General features: G+C 45.4%; 1 protein-coding gene across 3 annotated transcripts in view; it reads left to right on the top strand.

The window, feature by feature from the left end:
* The window catches only part of DNAJC13 (DnaJ heat shock protein family (Hsp40) member C13), a 2,820,731-nt gene that overhangs the window by 240,155 nt on the left and 2,562,778 nt on the right, over positions 1-17,798 (top strand). For all 3 annotated transcript variants that reach the window (XM_069648714.1, XM_069648713.1, XM_069648715.1), the window contains exon 3: positions 1,102-1,177. In XM_069648714.1, coding sequence (XP_069504815.1) covers positions 1,102-1,177 — 76 coding nt within the window. The remainder of the gene's footprint in view (positions 1-1,101; positions 1,178-17,798) is intronic.

Here is a 17,798-nt window from a genome sequence, read left to right as displayed (position 1 = left end):
GCCTTCAGTGTTTTGCAGGCACAGAATGAGTCTGTGTGTCCAGAAGGACTATTATGCAGTATGGCTAGGGTCTGAAGCCTCTGGACACAGCTTGGCTAGTAGTGTGCACAATGCGCTCTGGTGCACAGAGCGTGGCTGTGGGTGTTCGGACCAAGGCTAAAGGTTTCTAGGCCATGCCTGTGAGCATGCAGGGTATAATTCAGAATGTGCAGAGTGATTGAATGTAGCTGAGTGTGCAGATTGACTGCAATTCATGGTGGGCTTAGTGTAGATCAACACAACTGTGGCACTGTAGGTTTGGTATGCTGTTGTCCAGTACTCCTACTGCAAGAGGGTCCTTTTTGTCACTTTGGATGGGATTCATGCACATTCTTTACAATAAACCAGAACCTATTTTATGTACTTTAGTTGAAGCTTTTTCTACTGAGCTAAAAAGACAAAATGTGCCTACAGGTAATATGTTGAAAACAGACAATTGACGTTAGAGCTTCTACAGCTTCTTTTTCAATAAGGGTTCACTTTCATTTGCTCAAGTTATTAAAGAATGTCAATAGTGTAATTTGAAATTAGTCGTGTTCTGTACCTTTTTCACTAATCGCCAGTTTTTTAAAATCTGGGTTGCCCTTGTTTGCTTTAGTTGGGGAAATCCACCCTACTTGCTGCACAGCTCCTTTTGCCTTTTACTTCATAACCAAAAGCTAAATTCATTACTTAAGTCCCATGCATGATTCTTCCAATCATCACATGAGTCACTGGAGGAAGTGGGTTTCTGTTTTCTTTGCCAACACATTTTTATAGCATGCCTCTGTGTAGTTTCAAACAAGATTGTTGTTTATGTGCATGCATTACACTATGTTAAGCGAGAAAGAGTTGTTCTTAGTCCAAGATCATAGTTTAGGATGGACATTTTGTTATAAAATGCAATCATTTACTATGCTAGCACTTGCCTTGGACAGTGATATGGGCTTTGAATTAAACAAGAATTAAAGTACAGTAGAATATTCACAATAGTTCTTGAATATATCTTTGCATGTGAACCTATGTTCCCATATGATGTATTGTTTCATAAGTTGTTCAATTCTTCTATTTTGTATGTTTTAGATATAAAAGAGTCTTTTCCGTTGGAAGTCATGGCATCACTACATACAACCCTAACACACTAGAAGTGACAAATCAGGTAAGTAAAACCGATCTTATTACTGCGTTCTTTTATTTTGTATTTTTTTTAATTTTTGCAGTGGTACTTTGTATACTGTTTTAATAATGTGCTAGCAAGTTTGTATTGTCCTAATGCACTGGATGGGTCTGTCATTGGAATCTAATGGTGGACCTAAAGGTTAGAACTTCGGTTTCTGGCTACAGCTGCTGAAGACGCAGGCATCTGGGACTTAAATCACTTTTAGTCCATTCTGCTGTTTTAACCTGATCACCTTTCCTCATGATTGAATTTTGTTCAATCACACTGTCCTGATCCATTCTGAACGTGTTGGTTCTTACGAATTCTTTTTATTCTTTATACACATCATTGATTATTACACTTAAGTGTTGCAACCCCAGGCTTCTTGTTGAAAAGCACTCACATCTTGGAATTGGGTGCATCAAATCTTGGTATTGGATTGAATGCAACAATTCCTCTTTTCTCCATTCTACGTGTAAAGTGCCACCATTTTCTTCCTGGTTTTCTGCAGCTGGGCATTGCTATAAGCAGCTTTTATGAGGGGATGGGAGGCGGGGGTTTTGGGGGATTATGTGGGGGTAGGGTAGGCGAAAAACATGTGACAAAAATAATTATGATTTCACATTTTATTTTTTCAGGATGTGGGTTGGAATGAATGCCAATGGGAAGTAGGGGATTTATCTAGGGTGTGGTGGCCCTATCTTAGATCTATCTAAGTAGCTGTTGCTAAGGTTGGCGGTGGGGTGGTACAAGTTGTATTATATCAGGGGCACTCTAATAGTGATGCTGCTATCCCTCTGGGTCTCGCCTCTGCACCCAATTTTGGGAATGTAATGCCCAGCAAGCTTCTTTGCCCTCAAACCAGTCTAGCGTTCTAGCCCTAGCTCACTTCTTTGCTACAAATATCTCAGGGATATAGTACCCAGCCCTCTTCACTGTCACAATCAGTCTCACGTATCACTGTTAGTTATGCATCTAGGAATATAGTTCCTTGTCCACTTCTTTCTGCTCCCAGAGATGGGGTCCCCAGCTCACTTTTCAGGGCTGTAGTACCAAACTCGCTCTTTAAGGATTTCGTGACCAGCCTTCTCTGTAGCAGTCGGGTCTTTTAGATCTCTTAGGCTTTATAGCTTCCTAGGCCTTTCAGTTCGCTAATGACCAAAAGCTTCAACTGATCTGTCTTCTCAGGACTCATAGTTCCTTTACTTGGTCCACTCTCCCTCGTAACTGCTGAGGGTTGTGGCTGGCATGATTACCATCCTGATAATCCCCATAGTTTGACTGTCCATTGCTTGGTTGTCTCATGCATTATATAGGTCTCTGGCTCCTGTAGACCCATATTGGTTGATTTCCTGATTTGTGTGCGCTTAGCATTCGGATATGCTTCGAAACTCAATTGAAAAAATTGGCTTCACTTGTTAGATATTTGCAGCCCTCCGAGGCGTGAAAAGCCATGGCAAACCTCTTTAGGCTATGTAGAGGTTCTTCGTTCTGCTTCCTGCTCTGCCTAGCTGACCTCGGCGGCTTAGCTGGCTGTCATTGCTCCGGCACGCTTCTTGCTATGGATCTCGTTTACTTTCCAAACTCTTTGCAGAAAGCTAAAGAGCAGGCCAGAGTCCCTTATTACATACATGACTCTTCAGTGCTGGATGACTCTTCCCTGTTTTTGCTCAGTACCCATGGATCTTTGTGTCTGCATTTCCACCAGAGTCACCATTGTTGGATGAGATCTCACTACGTGGATTGTTAATATGCTAGGCCTGACTGTGTTGCAAAGGTTTCCTGCTGGCCCATCACTAAATGTGTCTTGCGAGGACGAGTCTTCTGAGGAATCACCGCCACGGACTTCAAATTGCACATGAATATGCGTTTGGAAGCAGGGAGGAGAGAACTCGCCATAGGCCAGATTTTCGAATGGTATGGTGCATGGACTAGGGAGTGCACTATGAAACCCCCACCCTTTCCTGCCTCAAAGTACCACACAGCTGTAGTACTAGCAACCTGGTAAACTGGCTTTCTTGGGTTACAAAGTCCCCTACAATGCTTGGGTTGAGATGACCATATGGCCACGTCACCGTTAACTGCAATGGAGTGTGCCTACTGCCAATCACCTTCAAGGAGCAGCAACTACACCATGCATTTTCCACTGGCATTCCTTGGTGCTATCCATGAACAAGCAGATCAAGACAATTACAAAGGCCTCCAGTTTCTAACTTTATTTTCTTTGCATATTTAAATACTATTCCATTGCAGAACTTAGCATGGTGGTCGAGCTCTTGTTCTAAACCTGAAATTCGGACAGTGATATTTTACTAGTTCTTCCAAAGTCTTTTTGCTCCTTTTTAGACGGTACCACACACTGTAACCCGTTTAACCTTGGGAAGGCAAAGCAGGAGGTTGCTCTATTCACTGGAATCCCCGAGCAGCTCCATTGGCTATTCTTGGAGGTTATTTTACACTTTAACATTGCACATATATATAATTTAAGTTTTACTCCTAGTACGTTAGTTGAAATCTTAATAAGTATTCCTTTTAACAAAGGCACATCCACACACTCTCCAAAGACATCTCTCTCCTGACAATCAGGCTAGGCTCCCCTCCAAAAAAAAAAACACCATCTGCATGACCTCCCAGGCAGCCGAACAGAAAATCACCACAGCTAAGCAACCAGAGAACTAAATCCCATCTCTGCAGCGTCTGCTTGAGGACAAGCACCATGCAGCAAGGCGAAAATAAAATCTCATCAAAACTTGGGGTGTTGTGAGAGGGTCAGGTTCATGACCCTGCTAGAGGGGACAAGAGACCACCTCACAGAAGAATGCAAAGGGCGGTGAGGACAGCTCGCCCAGGCCTAGTTACCCCTTGCATGCCGTGCATGCAACCAAGGTTGCAACCCTCTGTCACACAATGACTCCCAATACTGTTTCTGGCCAGTGGTCTTACTTATGTTTCAGGACAACAATGCTCAGCTGGCACCTGGGAGCAACCAAGAAAATGCAGACTGGGAATTTTCTTAACAAACAAATGACACCCAACCTGCCATCCCCATCTGATGTCAGGCGTATGGTGGGCAGATGAATACAAACTGATAGTGCAGATTCTGCAGGGGAAGCGGACAGACGATGAAATCTTCCCCAAACCATATTTGCCACCAAACCCAAGAGCACAATACGAACATCCCAAGAAAAATGGAATTACAGACACACAGCAGAGAGACAATCTACAAACAAAACTGTGCTGGAAATGGGGAGGGGCTTAGAGGTTTTGAAAGCTTTCCCCTGTACAACCGAGCCCCTGAGGAAAAGACCTGCTTTGATTGGGCCACAGAATTAGGGGAGCGCTGGAGCCAACTTGTGGGGTTTGCGGGATCCATAAAGGCAGGAGGCACACGGTATTCAAGTGAGTGAAGGGTGGAGTGTGGGGTTTCAGGAGTGAGGCCAGGATTTGTGGAGGTGGACCGAGAGACTAGGCAGAGTATGCACAGAGGAGTGGAATGCTAAAGAGTTGGTGGCAGAGTGTAGGACAGTGCAGGTTGAGGTATTGGTAGCGAGATGGGGTGGTACCTTTTTGTGAGGGAAGAGTGGGGGAAAAGGGGACTGAGGGTAGTAGCTGGATGGAGGGGGTGCAGAAGATGAGAGTGCGAGTAAAATGGTGCAGGAAAGGAGTGGGGTATGTGAGGAAACTTGAGGAAGGCACCATACCCCTGGAAGGGTGAGGGCACCATATCCATGAGTAGGGAATGAAAGGTGCGAAAAGGGATGTAGTTAGGGGAGAGAAGAGTAGTGTAGTGAAGGGTAAGGGCGATGGACAGGAGATTGTGTGGGGACAAGAGTTTTTGAAGACCGAAGGATCAAGAGGAAGGAGGGATGTAAGAGAATGGCAAGGGGAGAAGAGAAAGAGTAGCAAGATCAATGGAAGAGAACAAATGAGAGACAGAACGGACCAGCAAGAGAGTCTCAGGGAATAGCATCTTTCTCCAAGGCCAAATGAGGAAATTTTATAAGCATTGTCTGCTCCAAAAAATGATAGGTTGTTTGTACATTGGGGCAGTTGCTGCTTTTAGTTTCGAAGGGTACAAGCTTTAAGTTACTGTATTGCATTCCGATGTAATTAACTGACTGTCTATTCATATACTTTCGAAATTTGTGTGGCGTCTAGTTTTCCCGACAATCTGCCAGCCTGGTTATGGTAGAGTTGGAAACACTAAATTGCCATCTTAAACAACGTTGCCGCAAGTCATTGGAGTTTTAATACGCCTGTAATTCATTACAGGCATGCCATCTTTGAAGTGTGATTATTAACTCGAGGCAGAAGGAAGTGTGCACCCTTTTCAGATAAGACTAGCAATAGGTCCTCCTAACGGGAGAGTACCTTTAAGTGGGCACTAGGGAGAAGCCAGGCAAAGAGAATCGAGAGCTTTTTCAGCTAAAAGCGATAAGAGATGGAAACCTTCAATTAAAAAAGCTGGCATGTTTACCTTCAGAGTTACTGCCATCAGAATAGTGTATTAACTTGACCAGGATCATCAGACTTTATTGGAGCACATTTAAATGCCATTGCTGCTCTGGCAAATAAATGTCCTTGTTGTTCTGCTCTTTGTGCATGCATGTAGTGCTCAGGTCTGCATATCATTCAGTTACATTGTCTGTGTAGAACTCAAAGGCGAAATCGTGCAAATAGATTAAGCAAATCTTTCTATTTTCAGAGTTTTATTCGCATAATTCTGACTGTGGTTTGAATTTAAAACGTCTATTTCATTTAATGCCACATAATTCTGGTTTAGTTTCGAACATTGTTTTGTCATACTAAATGGCAACACTGGTACATATGCTTGAGCTTCGCCTTACAAAAAGGTTTCTCAAGGTGATCTTATGATCTCATTTCTCATAATATTGTTTCCCATTGTCGACTTATTCCAAATTGAAAGCAAATTTCTGCATGCAGCTGTTGTAGTTATAAAACGTTAACATTACTCCCTTCTTGGTCAATTAGAAATTAGTCCTTGTTGGAGCTCTTAGATTGAGGTGTATTCATCCATAGAATCTTTCAGTTTTAGGCGGTGTTTCGGGTGCTCGCTTAGTAGGTTAGTTCAATTTTGGGTTCACTAAGGCCCACGATTATTTTGTTGTATGCCAACCATACTATTGCACACACATTGCCGCATCACCTCGTACAAAGAGTGGAGGTTAGTCTTTTAGCTGATCTATTTATTATTTAGCCCTGCAAATTGATCCTGTCCTCCAAATGGTTTAGTTTGTAGTTTCCAGCCTTTATTCCATCATGAACATGCCTTTTATATAGAGCATTGGTGAAGACTATGCACACAGACTCAAGTTGCGTAACGTTACAGATAACCAACCACTTGTATGATTTGGTATGCCCACATGATCATGACTAGAGTAGTGCAATTTTTTGCTTCCCTATTGTCAATGCAGGAACGAACGGGCATGCAGGTATTCTTGCTGTTAAAGAGCATCCGTGGAGCCAGTGTTTTAGTCACTAAGGCACCCTCATTATGCACTCAACCATTTCAAATGTCTTCTGCAGTCAAGCCTAATGGGCAAGTCTCATCCATTGTGCATGGAACCAGCATCCCCAGACATGTTTTGGCCTAACTGGGGTTTAATAATGAGGTGTACTTTGGGAGCATAGGAGTAACCAGCTTGGAACCAACATACCCATATATGCAGACTTCTTTAACACTGAAGTGATGTTGCCCTACGCGTCCTGGCTATGATCCATACTGGTTCCCAAGTTGGCTATACTTAGTGCCCGACTGCACCTCACGATGCCCAATAAGGTCAAAACATGTCTGGGGTTGATTGTACCCTACTGCCGAAGGACTGAGACCCAGTAGTTCAGCTGTGCTGCCCCTTTTTGGGGTGGGACGAAGGCTTATTTGCTTGTGGTTGTGGTGATGAAATAATTATACAGTGGGCAGGTGCATGAAAAAATTATGCATTCCGAAAATATTTTATCCCAGTGTGAAGGAGATGAAAATCTGTAACCTCCAAATCATGCTGAAAAATAATTTTCTGTCTGGTTCCTACTAAGACAGCCAACATGTAGCCACTTGCTAGAAGTGATGTTTCCCCTTAATAATCGCATCGGAAAATGAATGCTTCTCTGTTTGTGGTACCTGGCTTTTGATGTTCAGAGATGTGGCCTTCTTGAATGCTGTGGAGCTGAAGGAAAGTACAGTCAGCGTTTTTACGTAGCAGCTGATGAATTATTTAGATATTGAGCTACTGTTTTATTTATGGCAGTCTTTTTTTTTTTTTTTTTTTTGTGTGATCCTGTCCTTGCAATCATTTTCACAGATGAGTTAGTTAACTGATGCCAGAACCAGAACTTGCTGCAGCAAATTTGTCTTTGTATTTTCATTAAACTGTAATACATTTTAAGCTGTTTGGTGGAGGGTTTGCTTTTTTCCTTTAAAGTTGTTATCCTTTGTATTATAAGCAACTTCTATAGGTTGGTGTCCACTCAGAAGGAACTACAATCACGTTTTAACATACTTTGTCGTACCATAGGAAAAATATCCATTTGCATATCAGTCTGGCCTCACCGAAAAGCACAGTGCTGCATCAAAATGCCAGGCAGTTCTGGAGACGAATGACCACAGCAATCCCAGACATGCGTTTCAACTTCGTTAGGATTTCTGTGGCTTATAAAATAGCAAGATTTTGTCTTGGGCCACTTGGCATTAGACCTTTGCCAAGCTCTGGAAAATATAGTTTTATAACTTCACTATTTAACTGGTATTTGTAGCTGGTTATGTAAGGCTATGCACCTGGGTAAGCACTTGATCCTGCACTTAAAATTAAATGCTTTGGTTGACACCCACGAGAACAGATGTATGTTTCTGGGTTCTGCCACAGCAGCCCCAGAGAATCTGTGTTTGTATCCTAAATTTTTCAAAACGAGGATCCAGTAACAAGGTACTGTTGTTGGGAAGACTTCTGAGTCTGTAGATAAAGCTGAATTTCCCCAGTCAAGGTTGACTTTAGGTTGGTTAAGATCTGTAACAGAGTGGGCAGATGGCTGGTGCTAATGGCAGAGAAGTGAGGAGAGGGTAATGTGCTGGAGTGCTGTAAGAACGTTAGTGGGTCTGGGATGTGTCCTGGTTTACTTACAAGGTACAAGTCAGTGAGGATCGCAGCATAAGGCCAAAATGGTTGAAGCATCTGGGATCTGGGCAAGTGCATGCTGGCATTAGCGTGACAGGAGTACAGAACCTTGCGGTAGCGACATTCTGCTTCACTCCCGCAAACTAGGAGAGTGCATCAACAAGCGACTCCAAGCAGTAGCAGGATCCACTGACCTGCTTGATCTGCCTGAGGGGCACCCTCTGCCTCCCTGGACATGCAAAATTGTCGCCTGGAAATTACAGAAGGAACGGTGGAAGTACACTGCATAGTGGATGTGGGCACTGGACAGTGGCACTCCTATACAGCCTGCGATAGTCCAGACACTAGCCACCTCTTTTCGCTGCTCAGGGTTGAGCATACCTGTAAATTGGCTGAGAACACAGATTATCTGGCTGCCTTCCTTGCTTGAAACTGCTTGAGAGTTCAGAATCCACATAACCACTAGTCAGAGGTTTTGTGTGGCGAGGTGTGGCACAACAAGACAACCCTTCATTCAGTATTGCCTGCTAAACCCAGATACTCAATCAAGACGTGGGTGCTGTGGCCACATAAGTGTGCCATGGCTAAGCAAAATAATGCACTGGGAATCCAGCAGTCCAATATTGATGAGTTTGTGCCGCAAACGTATGAAGAATTGTCCATTGGCAGCACCAATTGCAGGGCTCTCGAGTTGCGACAAATTCACCTGAAGGTTGTACCTTAACTGTGTTGAACCAAAGTGCAGTATGAGTCGAGGGAGCTGCGTGATGGAAAAATAGGATCGGTTGAGATGGATGTGGAGTCTATTCAATAGGATCTGTACAAAGTCTCATTGTGAGTCATGGAAATGGAGAGCAGGATCGTAGAAGTCAAAGATGCACTGTTAGCACTAAAAGCACCAGTAAGTGTTCTACAGAGACAAACTCCGCATCTAGAACTGTGAGCAGAGGATTGTGACGAATCGCAGGATTCCGTCTCTTCTCCCGAAGGGGGAGCCTTTCCCTGTGAGGCTAGGTATGGTGAGCCCACTATGCAATACCCTCCCTAGGGGCAGAAGCAAGCAGGATCTCACTGGCAGAGACTTCCCCTCTGAGGATAATACTCCCGTTCTCCCTAAACAACATATCCCTAACCGGTCTTCATGTTTTCTTTCACTGGCTGTTCTTGAACAAACTAAAATGTTATTGTCAACCAAATACTCAGATTTTACCTATGAAGGGGCATTTACATGATACTGAGATGAAGAAAAGCACTGGAAGAATACATGGTGTAAGCCAGACAGAGAAGTAGAACTTTGACACTGCGCTGGGGAAGTCACACAGCAATGTCCTAAATCGTGGAGGTGGAAAACTTGGAGAGAGAAAGCGCCTGTTAGTTTCAAATTGGTTGGGTAGAGAGAAGCTGAGACTAAAGTGGACGCATGGCGTCCGATGCTGGAAATAAGCCGGAGTGCAGCTTCTAATCACGGAGGACCTGGGAGTCCATAAACTATGCCGATACCATTTCGAGAAGAGCATCACGGAGCGAGCTGAGTGAAGGAAGAACTACAGAGCGAGAACCCAACCTGACTCCGAGGAAGAGGGTCCGCCTACCAGACCTCCCGGGGACGTTATCCCTGAGCAATACAGGTAACTGTGAGAATGGAAGTCCTGGGAGGGTGACCGAAAAGAACTACTGGAGCACACATTCTCGTCCCCGTCGAGAGTATATGAGGAGGGTGAAAATCAATATTGGAAAGCACATTTGTTCCAATCAAGATAAACTGTCAAGAGTACTTGAGGAGGGTGAGACTCGTCATTGGAAGTGCCGTGTAAGTTGTGCCTCCCAGTCGAAACCAAGTGTCCAGAGCACACAGGATAGTTAGAATCGTTACTGGAACGCTCATATTCTTCCCAGTTAAGAAAAAGGGGCAAAAGTCTATGTAGAGAGTGAGCATGTGTTGAAGAATGTGTTAGGATATCTCAGGTAAGGCTTGTCAGCCTCCTGGGTTTTATTTGCTTCTATCTCGTCTTCCTTGAGTGTGCACTTTAAGTTGAGTATCTTTTAGGCAAAAACAAAGCGGTGATGGCTGGAAGGTTTAGAATTAATCTTAGCCTCTGGCACTGCTCTGGGCAACCCTCCAGACCATGGTTCTTCGCCTGCCAGGCCATTACAAAAGGGGAAAGACAATATGCAAATCTTGCTTGGTCCCACCAGAGAAGGGTTAGTCCAGCCCGAACTGCTTGGTCACATCCCTTCTGCACGAGACCACAAGCATCCCCAGACATGTTTCAGCCTTGTTGGGCCTAATCTGTGAGGAGCAGCTTGAGTCTCTAGGCCCAGCAGGCACGGGAGCGATGTCTGGGCATACCAGTCCGGCTCGGGGTGACGAAGCAAAAACAGAGGTGATGGCTGGAAGATTTAGAATTAATCTTAACCTCTCACGGCAGTACCTGACTGATTTGCACATGGCTGGGCCTCTTTTGCAGTGGCACAGACACCTAAAAAAGGTTGTGTGGAAGCTACCCTCAGCCAATAAGGCTACAAGAACAAAAATTTAAATTAATTAAAAAAGAATAGTGGATAGAATATTAGGGTGTCCAGTCAACCGCAACAGCCCCGTATAAAGCCTGGGAGAGCTGGGGTCAGTGAAAGGGGCGCTTTCCCATCCAGTAGGACCCCATGTTAACATCAATTATAACATATTCACATGGTGCGGCCCAAGGCGCAGGCGGCATCGCTATTTTGCGTAGATATTAATATTCTTAGGTAGAAGAGAAGGCTTATGTGGTGAGCACGGTAAAGGCGGCATTGTATGTACTAGGCCCAAATCCACGAGGCAACGGAAATCTCCAGTCATAACCGAGGTCCCATGAGGACAGTTCGTACCCCCACCCGCCACACTGTTTGTCCATTGTTATTTGTTCTTGAAAGTGTAGCGGAGAGGTCTTTCACCCAAAAGGAATGTGCCCTGCAAGGCCACTCTTAGAGGCCGGCACCTGGTGGACATGTTATCTCACTTTGGCCAAAGCACGAACCAGCCCATTCCTGAGTGACCACGAGTTATAGCCTGTATAACTGACTAAACCCTAAGATCCCTGAATTCCATGACACAGGCACCTTTTGACAATCAACCCCAAAGTAACATGTCCTGAAATGTTCAAAGAGGATAGACAGGATGGAGCGTTGCACTGACAATCGTATGATTTGTATTGCGAGCTGCTGGGAGGGATAAATGATAGTTCAAACGAGGGTGGAAGACCTGGGAGCTGGATGACGCTGAGGGAGTGAGCGAAATGTGTGGGTGAAGGTAAGAGTGCCCTGGAACATACTGTGCGTCTGTTTTTGAAGCCTGGCAAGTGCATGGTATGAGTGATTAAAAAAGCTGTATAGTTAATTTGTTTTCTGACCTTTGACGTAAGAAAATGAGCCCTGCAGTGCCCACGTGATAGAAGACTGACGGATTGGGCTGGGACCAATAAACTGCCATCCCATATGGATGAAGGCAGCATCTGTATAGAGTCCATCCAGTCAGCCACCAAGGTGTGTACTACATGTATTGCATCATTATGACGATGTTTGTGCCTTAAATGTTTCTGCTTGTACTTCTTTTTGGCAGAACGTTCTTTGCTGTTGCTCTCATCTGAGATTAAAAATGGTTATCCTTAAAAGATCCACTTGGACCTTTCTTCCCTAGCGGGTTGTATTTTCTCTGGTGCGAGCGTTCAGGGGCTTGCTTTCAATTGGTGACTCTGACGTGATCCCAGCGCCCCACGTAGCTGAGGAGGTTTCCTGGCTGCTCTCCAGAAGGAGCCGCATCCACCTACAACGACCGGCGCCGAAATAACTTATTTCAAGTGGTCTAGTAGGCTCCATTTTAAGAAGTCCTCTCTGCTCTGCAGGATGGTGTTGAAACCATGTGATGGAGGAGTTTGGGTGAACACGCACATGTGAGTAAACTCTTGTAAGGGATAACAAGTAGAGGACGAATGTATGGGGAAGTGTGAATGGCATGTGAATGGCATGAGAACATGGAGAGCAAGGTCATTGATGTGACATGGATGAGGTTAGGGTTATTGCTGGTGAACATGTGTATTAGTTGATCAGTTCGGTAAGGCATTATAAGGTAAGGCAAAGGATCCCCTCCTCGGCAGGGGAGGGAAGGTGGTACCAGAGACAGAATAATATTTTAAGAGTTTCTTGGAAACCTAAAGTAGTGGTGTCCTATAAGTAGTAGGCCTGGAACAAGTAGCGGTTGTTGGTGTAGCGCGTTGGTTCATTTTGTGGTAGTGGTGTTTTGTGGGTGAAGAAGCAGGCCCTAGCAGGGGCGGTAATCGTGTGAGTCGCAGTGTGGTGCTGCCCGATCTCTTGAAGCGGCGTGTGTGTGCATGGAAGGGTGAGAGAGAAGGGGGGATTGATACTTTTGTTTTTATCATTACAAGTAAGCGGCAGTGTGCGCAGCGCATTAGAGGGGCTGGTAAGGGATAGACGTCACTAGCATGGGGAGATGATCAGAAATGGAGCACATCTAGAAGGCCCTGCCTCTGTATTGTGACAGTTTGGAAAAATATCATAAGCAGTGGATTGTGGAGACGGGAGGAGGGTGTTGCCCTGCCCATGGCCAGGGCAGGGCTCACAGAATAAGAGTATTCTAAAACACATGTCCACATTCTTAGTAGCGAAATACAAGGGGAAGCCGTTACAAAATAGAAGAGATTTTCGATCTTTGGCGTATGTTCGAAGATACTGAGGATCAAGGGAATGGAGCATAGGCGCAGAGACAGAGAAGTGAGAGGGACGGGAAGAGAGAGGGGAAGGTGAGACGCAAGTAGGGATAAAGGGGTAATATCCCCGACACCATATACCTGTGAAGGGTACACTAATCCAAGCTATGTACCTGCTAGGATAGGGATCCCTCCCGTGGCAGTAGGGTCCCCTGCAGTGTCATCAACACTACAGGCTACAGACCTCCCCAGAAACAGGGAGGGAAATAAGCACACTAAGAACTGGGGCAGGAGAGTGGAAGTCAGGAGTAATATTGCTTAAAATGATGTTGAAGGTATAAGACTTGTAGGGGTTGAGAAGGACAATAGCCCAGGTGGCTGGATTGTCTTGGGAGAGGAGACTACGCTGCTGGAAGAAAATGTGCAGGTAGGGGATGCTGGCATGTTCAAAGAGGACCAGAGTGAAGACTAAGGTAGGGGTGAAGTGGCGGCAGAAAATGCCCCCCAAGCAGAAGGTATATGGGCGGGAGGCAGGTTAAGGAACAGAGTTGGCCGGATAGCAAGAGAAGAGGTAGAGAAGAGGTATTGGGAAGAAGAAGCAAAGATGCAGATGCCCCTTATACAGAAGGGGGAAGGCAGGACACAGTACGTGCCTTGGCCCCAAATGGACAAAAATAATTTAAGACCCTCCCACAGCTTACAGCCGGGGCGAGCAAGTGGATATACAAATTCGAAAAAACAAACGGCAGGGGTTCCCCTGGCAATGGGGGATTTGAAGAGTTTTTCTGGTGCCGTAGTTGCGGGGGGGGGAGAGGTTCAAGCTGGAGATGTGTGGGGTCAAGGCTGGATACCCGGGAGTAACCTTGGGGGACGATGCACATGATGGGGCATCATTCAATGGAGTTAGAGCCTTGTTATGGGATGCATTACGCAGGGCCTTTCCAGATACTTCCGATCTAGGGTCCTTGATGCAATATACCATTTGTGATGATGAGGACTCTGCTGGATTCCTTCTTAAAATGCAGTAGAAATGGAGAGCAGAGACAGGAGGGCCGTGGTATCAATCAATACTATTTTTCTATTTCATCGTAAACGGGTTTGCCGAAGGCATTGGATAAGATTGTGGGTATTACGGCGAAATGATGGCTGGAAATACAGATCATAATAGTGCATCATTGCAAAAGAATTAAGGAGCGGGAGAGGGAAACGGCGCAGAGGCATTGTGGGACGAAGCAAAGTTAGTAGAGAAAAAATTGGCAAAGGTAGCAGTTCAGGTGCCCGTGCCAACGCCAATACAGGTAGAGGGAGCAGACGGTACACCGTAAATTGTGAATGCCACTATTGCCACGCTCTGGGCAGAAGGAGGACAAGGACAGTGGGGAGGGGGGCAACAGTACCCCGGCTCACAGTGGCAGCAAGGTGGTCCGCAGCGAGGGAGAGTTTTTTTTCGAGGAGAAAGAGATGGAGGGTTTGGACCCAGGTGGGGTGGGTTCGGACCGTCTCAATGTTTGAATTGTTTGAGGTAGGGCATTTCCCAATGGAGTGCTGGAGCAGGTCTGTGACGGGCAATAGTTACAGCCCAGAGCAGCAGGGCCAAGGGATCCAAAGACCTCAAGGATTAGGATGCCAGCAACGGGGCCAAAGGTACCAGAGCCAGGAGTATCCTCGGGGGGGGGGGGCAATAACAAACTTTTAATCAGCAGCCCCAAGTGCAACATCTGCCGCAACAGCAGGGTGGTGTTGCCCTGGTAATCAGGGCACCAGGTGGGTCGACTGCTCCCTTTGGGGAGCAACAGTAGTAGGAGGTAACACTTTCTCGTTCTTTGGAACGAGCATGTATCCTGATTAGGGCAGCCCACAGAGCGCACTTGGGTGTCCGGTCTACGACTATACACCCTGAAGAGGAACCATTGGTGGGGGCAGAGATAAGAAACAAGCAATTCATATTTATGGTGGATTCTTGTGGAGCTAAATCGTGTATCATGGAAGGTAACTTTCCATTATCTGGAAAATATCTCTGGGGCTATTTCTAAGGTTCCATAAACTGAGGAGTTGGATGTAAAGGTGGGAGGAAAGATAGTACAGGCACCCCTACTATATTCTGAGAGTTCCCCTGTCAATCTACTTGGTAGAGACCTGCTCAGTAAGCTAAACATGACTATATCCTTTACAGACCATGCAGTAGTATGTTCTATGCCTGGGATGTCTGCTGAGAGGGCGATGTTGATAATCCACATGATGGCAAGGGAGGTGGTGGTCCGTGGGATTCCCGTAGACCCAGACATGTTTATTTATGGTATCGCAGTGCTTGTGAAGGCGGTGCCCCAGATTGCCAAGCAGTGCTCGTGAGTGCCCACTGATTTCATTTTTCGTCCAGCTGTCGCCCGAGGTGGTGGCAGAAACAATACTATCGCTGGACCTGCAGGGGTTGGTAGTGTCTGACAGGAGGACTTCCTATTAGGGATGGGTGTGAGTGGCGCACAGTACTCGGTGTAGACCCAACAGTTCAGCTAAAGGAGGTGACGGATGATGAATTGTTTGAGAATAAGGAGAGGGGGAAATAATTCTAGAAATGTGCATCCCTTATGACATAATGGTACAGTACCATGGAGTGCAGTATCCCTTGATGGCAGTAGTAACTAATCCCAATTTTCCGAAGATTTGCGCAATGTGCCCCTGCAGTTGTGGACTACAGATCCACATGATGCAGGGTTATTGAAAGATGTAACACCTGTATGTGTAAGAGATTTCCCCATAAATTCCACCATTCACACCTACGCACCAATAGCAAACTAACATCTCACCAGGACCTTCCTTCCAATGAGAACTTTGTTATAGACACTACGAATCTTGCTCACATCGCCCCAATCACTCACGATAGTAGCCTTAGCAGTCCCAAAACTCTACCTATCAAAGGTGCCCTAATCAATGCCAGGTGCCTCCCAGCACACGCTTTTGACATTGCTGACTTCATTACAATGGAAGTCCTTGACTTCCTGCCCATCACAGAAACATGGCTTCATGCTGCATCTGGCACCGCCCTATCCTTGGCTATACCGGACAACTATGCCATTACTAGATGCGACAGGAGTACCAACCAATCCAAAGGTGGTGTCATTGCTATACTTTTCAAAAGCTCCCTTGGCCTTAGACCTACTCCACTTGTACAATTCCCTTCTGCTGAACTATTATCAAACTACCTATCTCGCCCCACCAACCTGCTGTAATTCACCTCATCTATAGGTCACCTGGACCCATCTTCTCCTTCACTGAGGACATTTCCACTATCCTTGTAGCCAACACAAAGCCCAACTCACAAATTCTATTACTTGGAGACTTCAACCTCGGCTTCCAAGACCCGAATGACACCATAGCCCTTGATTTAGCCAACTCCCTTACGGACCTAGGCTTCACTCATCACATCCAGGAACCCACTCATAATAAGGGTTGAACCCTTGATTGGCTTACAGACTTGAACTGCACAATTAACTTATCGTCAGTAACACCATGCTTTGGGTCAAAGTATCAACGCTAAGCACTAAAACAAACATAGCACCTGCAATTCCCACTCATAACAAGAAGGATATCACAAAGGAGAAACTGCTCCCTTTAATCATCCCCCTTCTTAATAATTTGTCATCTAATTCTGACCCAACTGTCCTTGTGGACACATACAACTTTACTATCTTAAACACCATTGCCCCTTTAAAACTGCGTAAACCAAAACCTCATCCTCGTGCGTCACGCTCGTCTTTTGTGACGTCACTAGCTCCTCTTTTGCTCTTTCACTCTTTCTCATATTCCTTCAGGGAGTTCCTCCCTCAGATTATCACCTCTCCGGGAAAACATTTGATAGGGCTTTCTCACAGGTTATCTTCTTTCGAATATTCTGTGGTATGGTCAGAACTGCTGGTGTCGGGCATGGCACATTCTCAGGCTCCCAACATACTGGAAGTAGGGGGGGAGGTGGCTCCTGCAGACTCATTCAGCTGCTTCTCTACACTCCCCCCTCTGGTCGATCCATCTATCACCTCTTCACCAGTTTCCACATCTTAATATTTTCTCTTGAAGTGCTTCTTTGGAGTCCAGATCGTCATCACCCCCTTCAGCGTGCCTACTGACTTGACATGTTCATCCACACTCCAGGTCATATAGCTGCATTGTCCATTCGGATTACAATAGACCCATCGTCCCACGTACTTATTTTTTTAAAAAAAAACTTTATTTAAACTTGCACATATTCATCACATCGTCTATTTAGCATTTTTTTATCGTTATTCAACATTTGAGCGTAAATGGTACATTTCACAGTTGTGGTTACGTTTCTTATGAGTCTTTTTCTCTGCTACTTTTGCCTGAATCTGCCCCATATGTTTTGGGGCGGGTTATTGTGGGTAGCAAGGCGACCTACACTACTTGAGTCATTTGCCCATGTCATATCTTTTTCCCAGTCATATACTGTGGGCGGTTCTTTACATTTCCATCGCATTAGTATTGCCCGTTTTGCCAGTAACAAGCTGAGATTGATGAGCTTGCACCATACTGGGTCTGACATTTCATCTTGTGCGTTGCAGAGATCTTTCCAGTATTCAGTCAATCGTGTACATGCCCATAGCATGTGTAGTATGTCCGCTTCCTCGTTACCACGTCTAGGGCACTTCCCCCTCTGTTTTGGGATACATACTTTGAAGTCTAGCTGGGGTGAACTAGGTCCTGTGTAGTATTTTGTAGTGTATTGCGAGTTGTAAGATATACTCTTTTAGTCTGCATAATTGTGACCAGGGCGTG

The sequence above is a fragment of the Ambystoma mexicanum genome, chromosome 2q (genome assembly GCF_040938575.1).
Source record: "Ambystoma mexicanum isolate Mex_15411 chromosome 2q, UKY_AmexF1_1, whole genome shotgun sequence".
Classification (NCBI taxonomy): Eukaryota; Metazoa; Chordata; class Amphibia; order Caudata; family Ambystomatidae; genus Ambystoma; species Ambystoma mexicanum.
The sequence above is the reverse complement of the archived record's forward strand: the minus strand, read 5'-3'. Positions and strand labels throughout refer to the sequence as shown.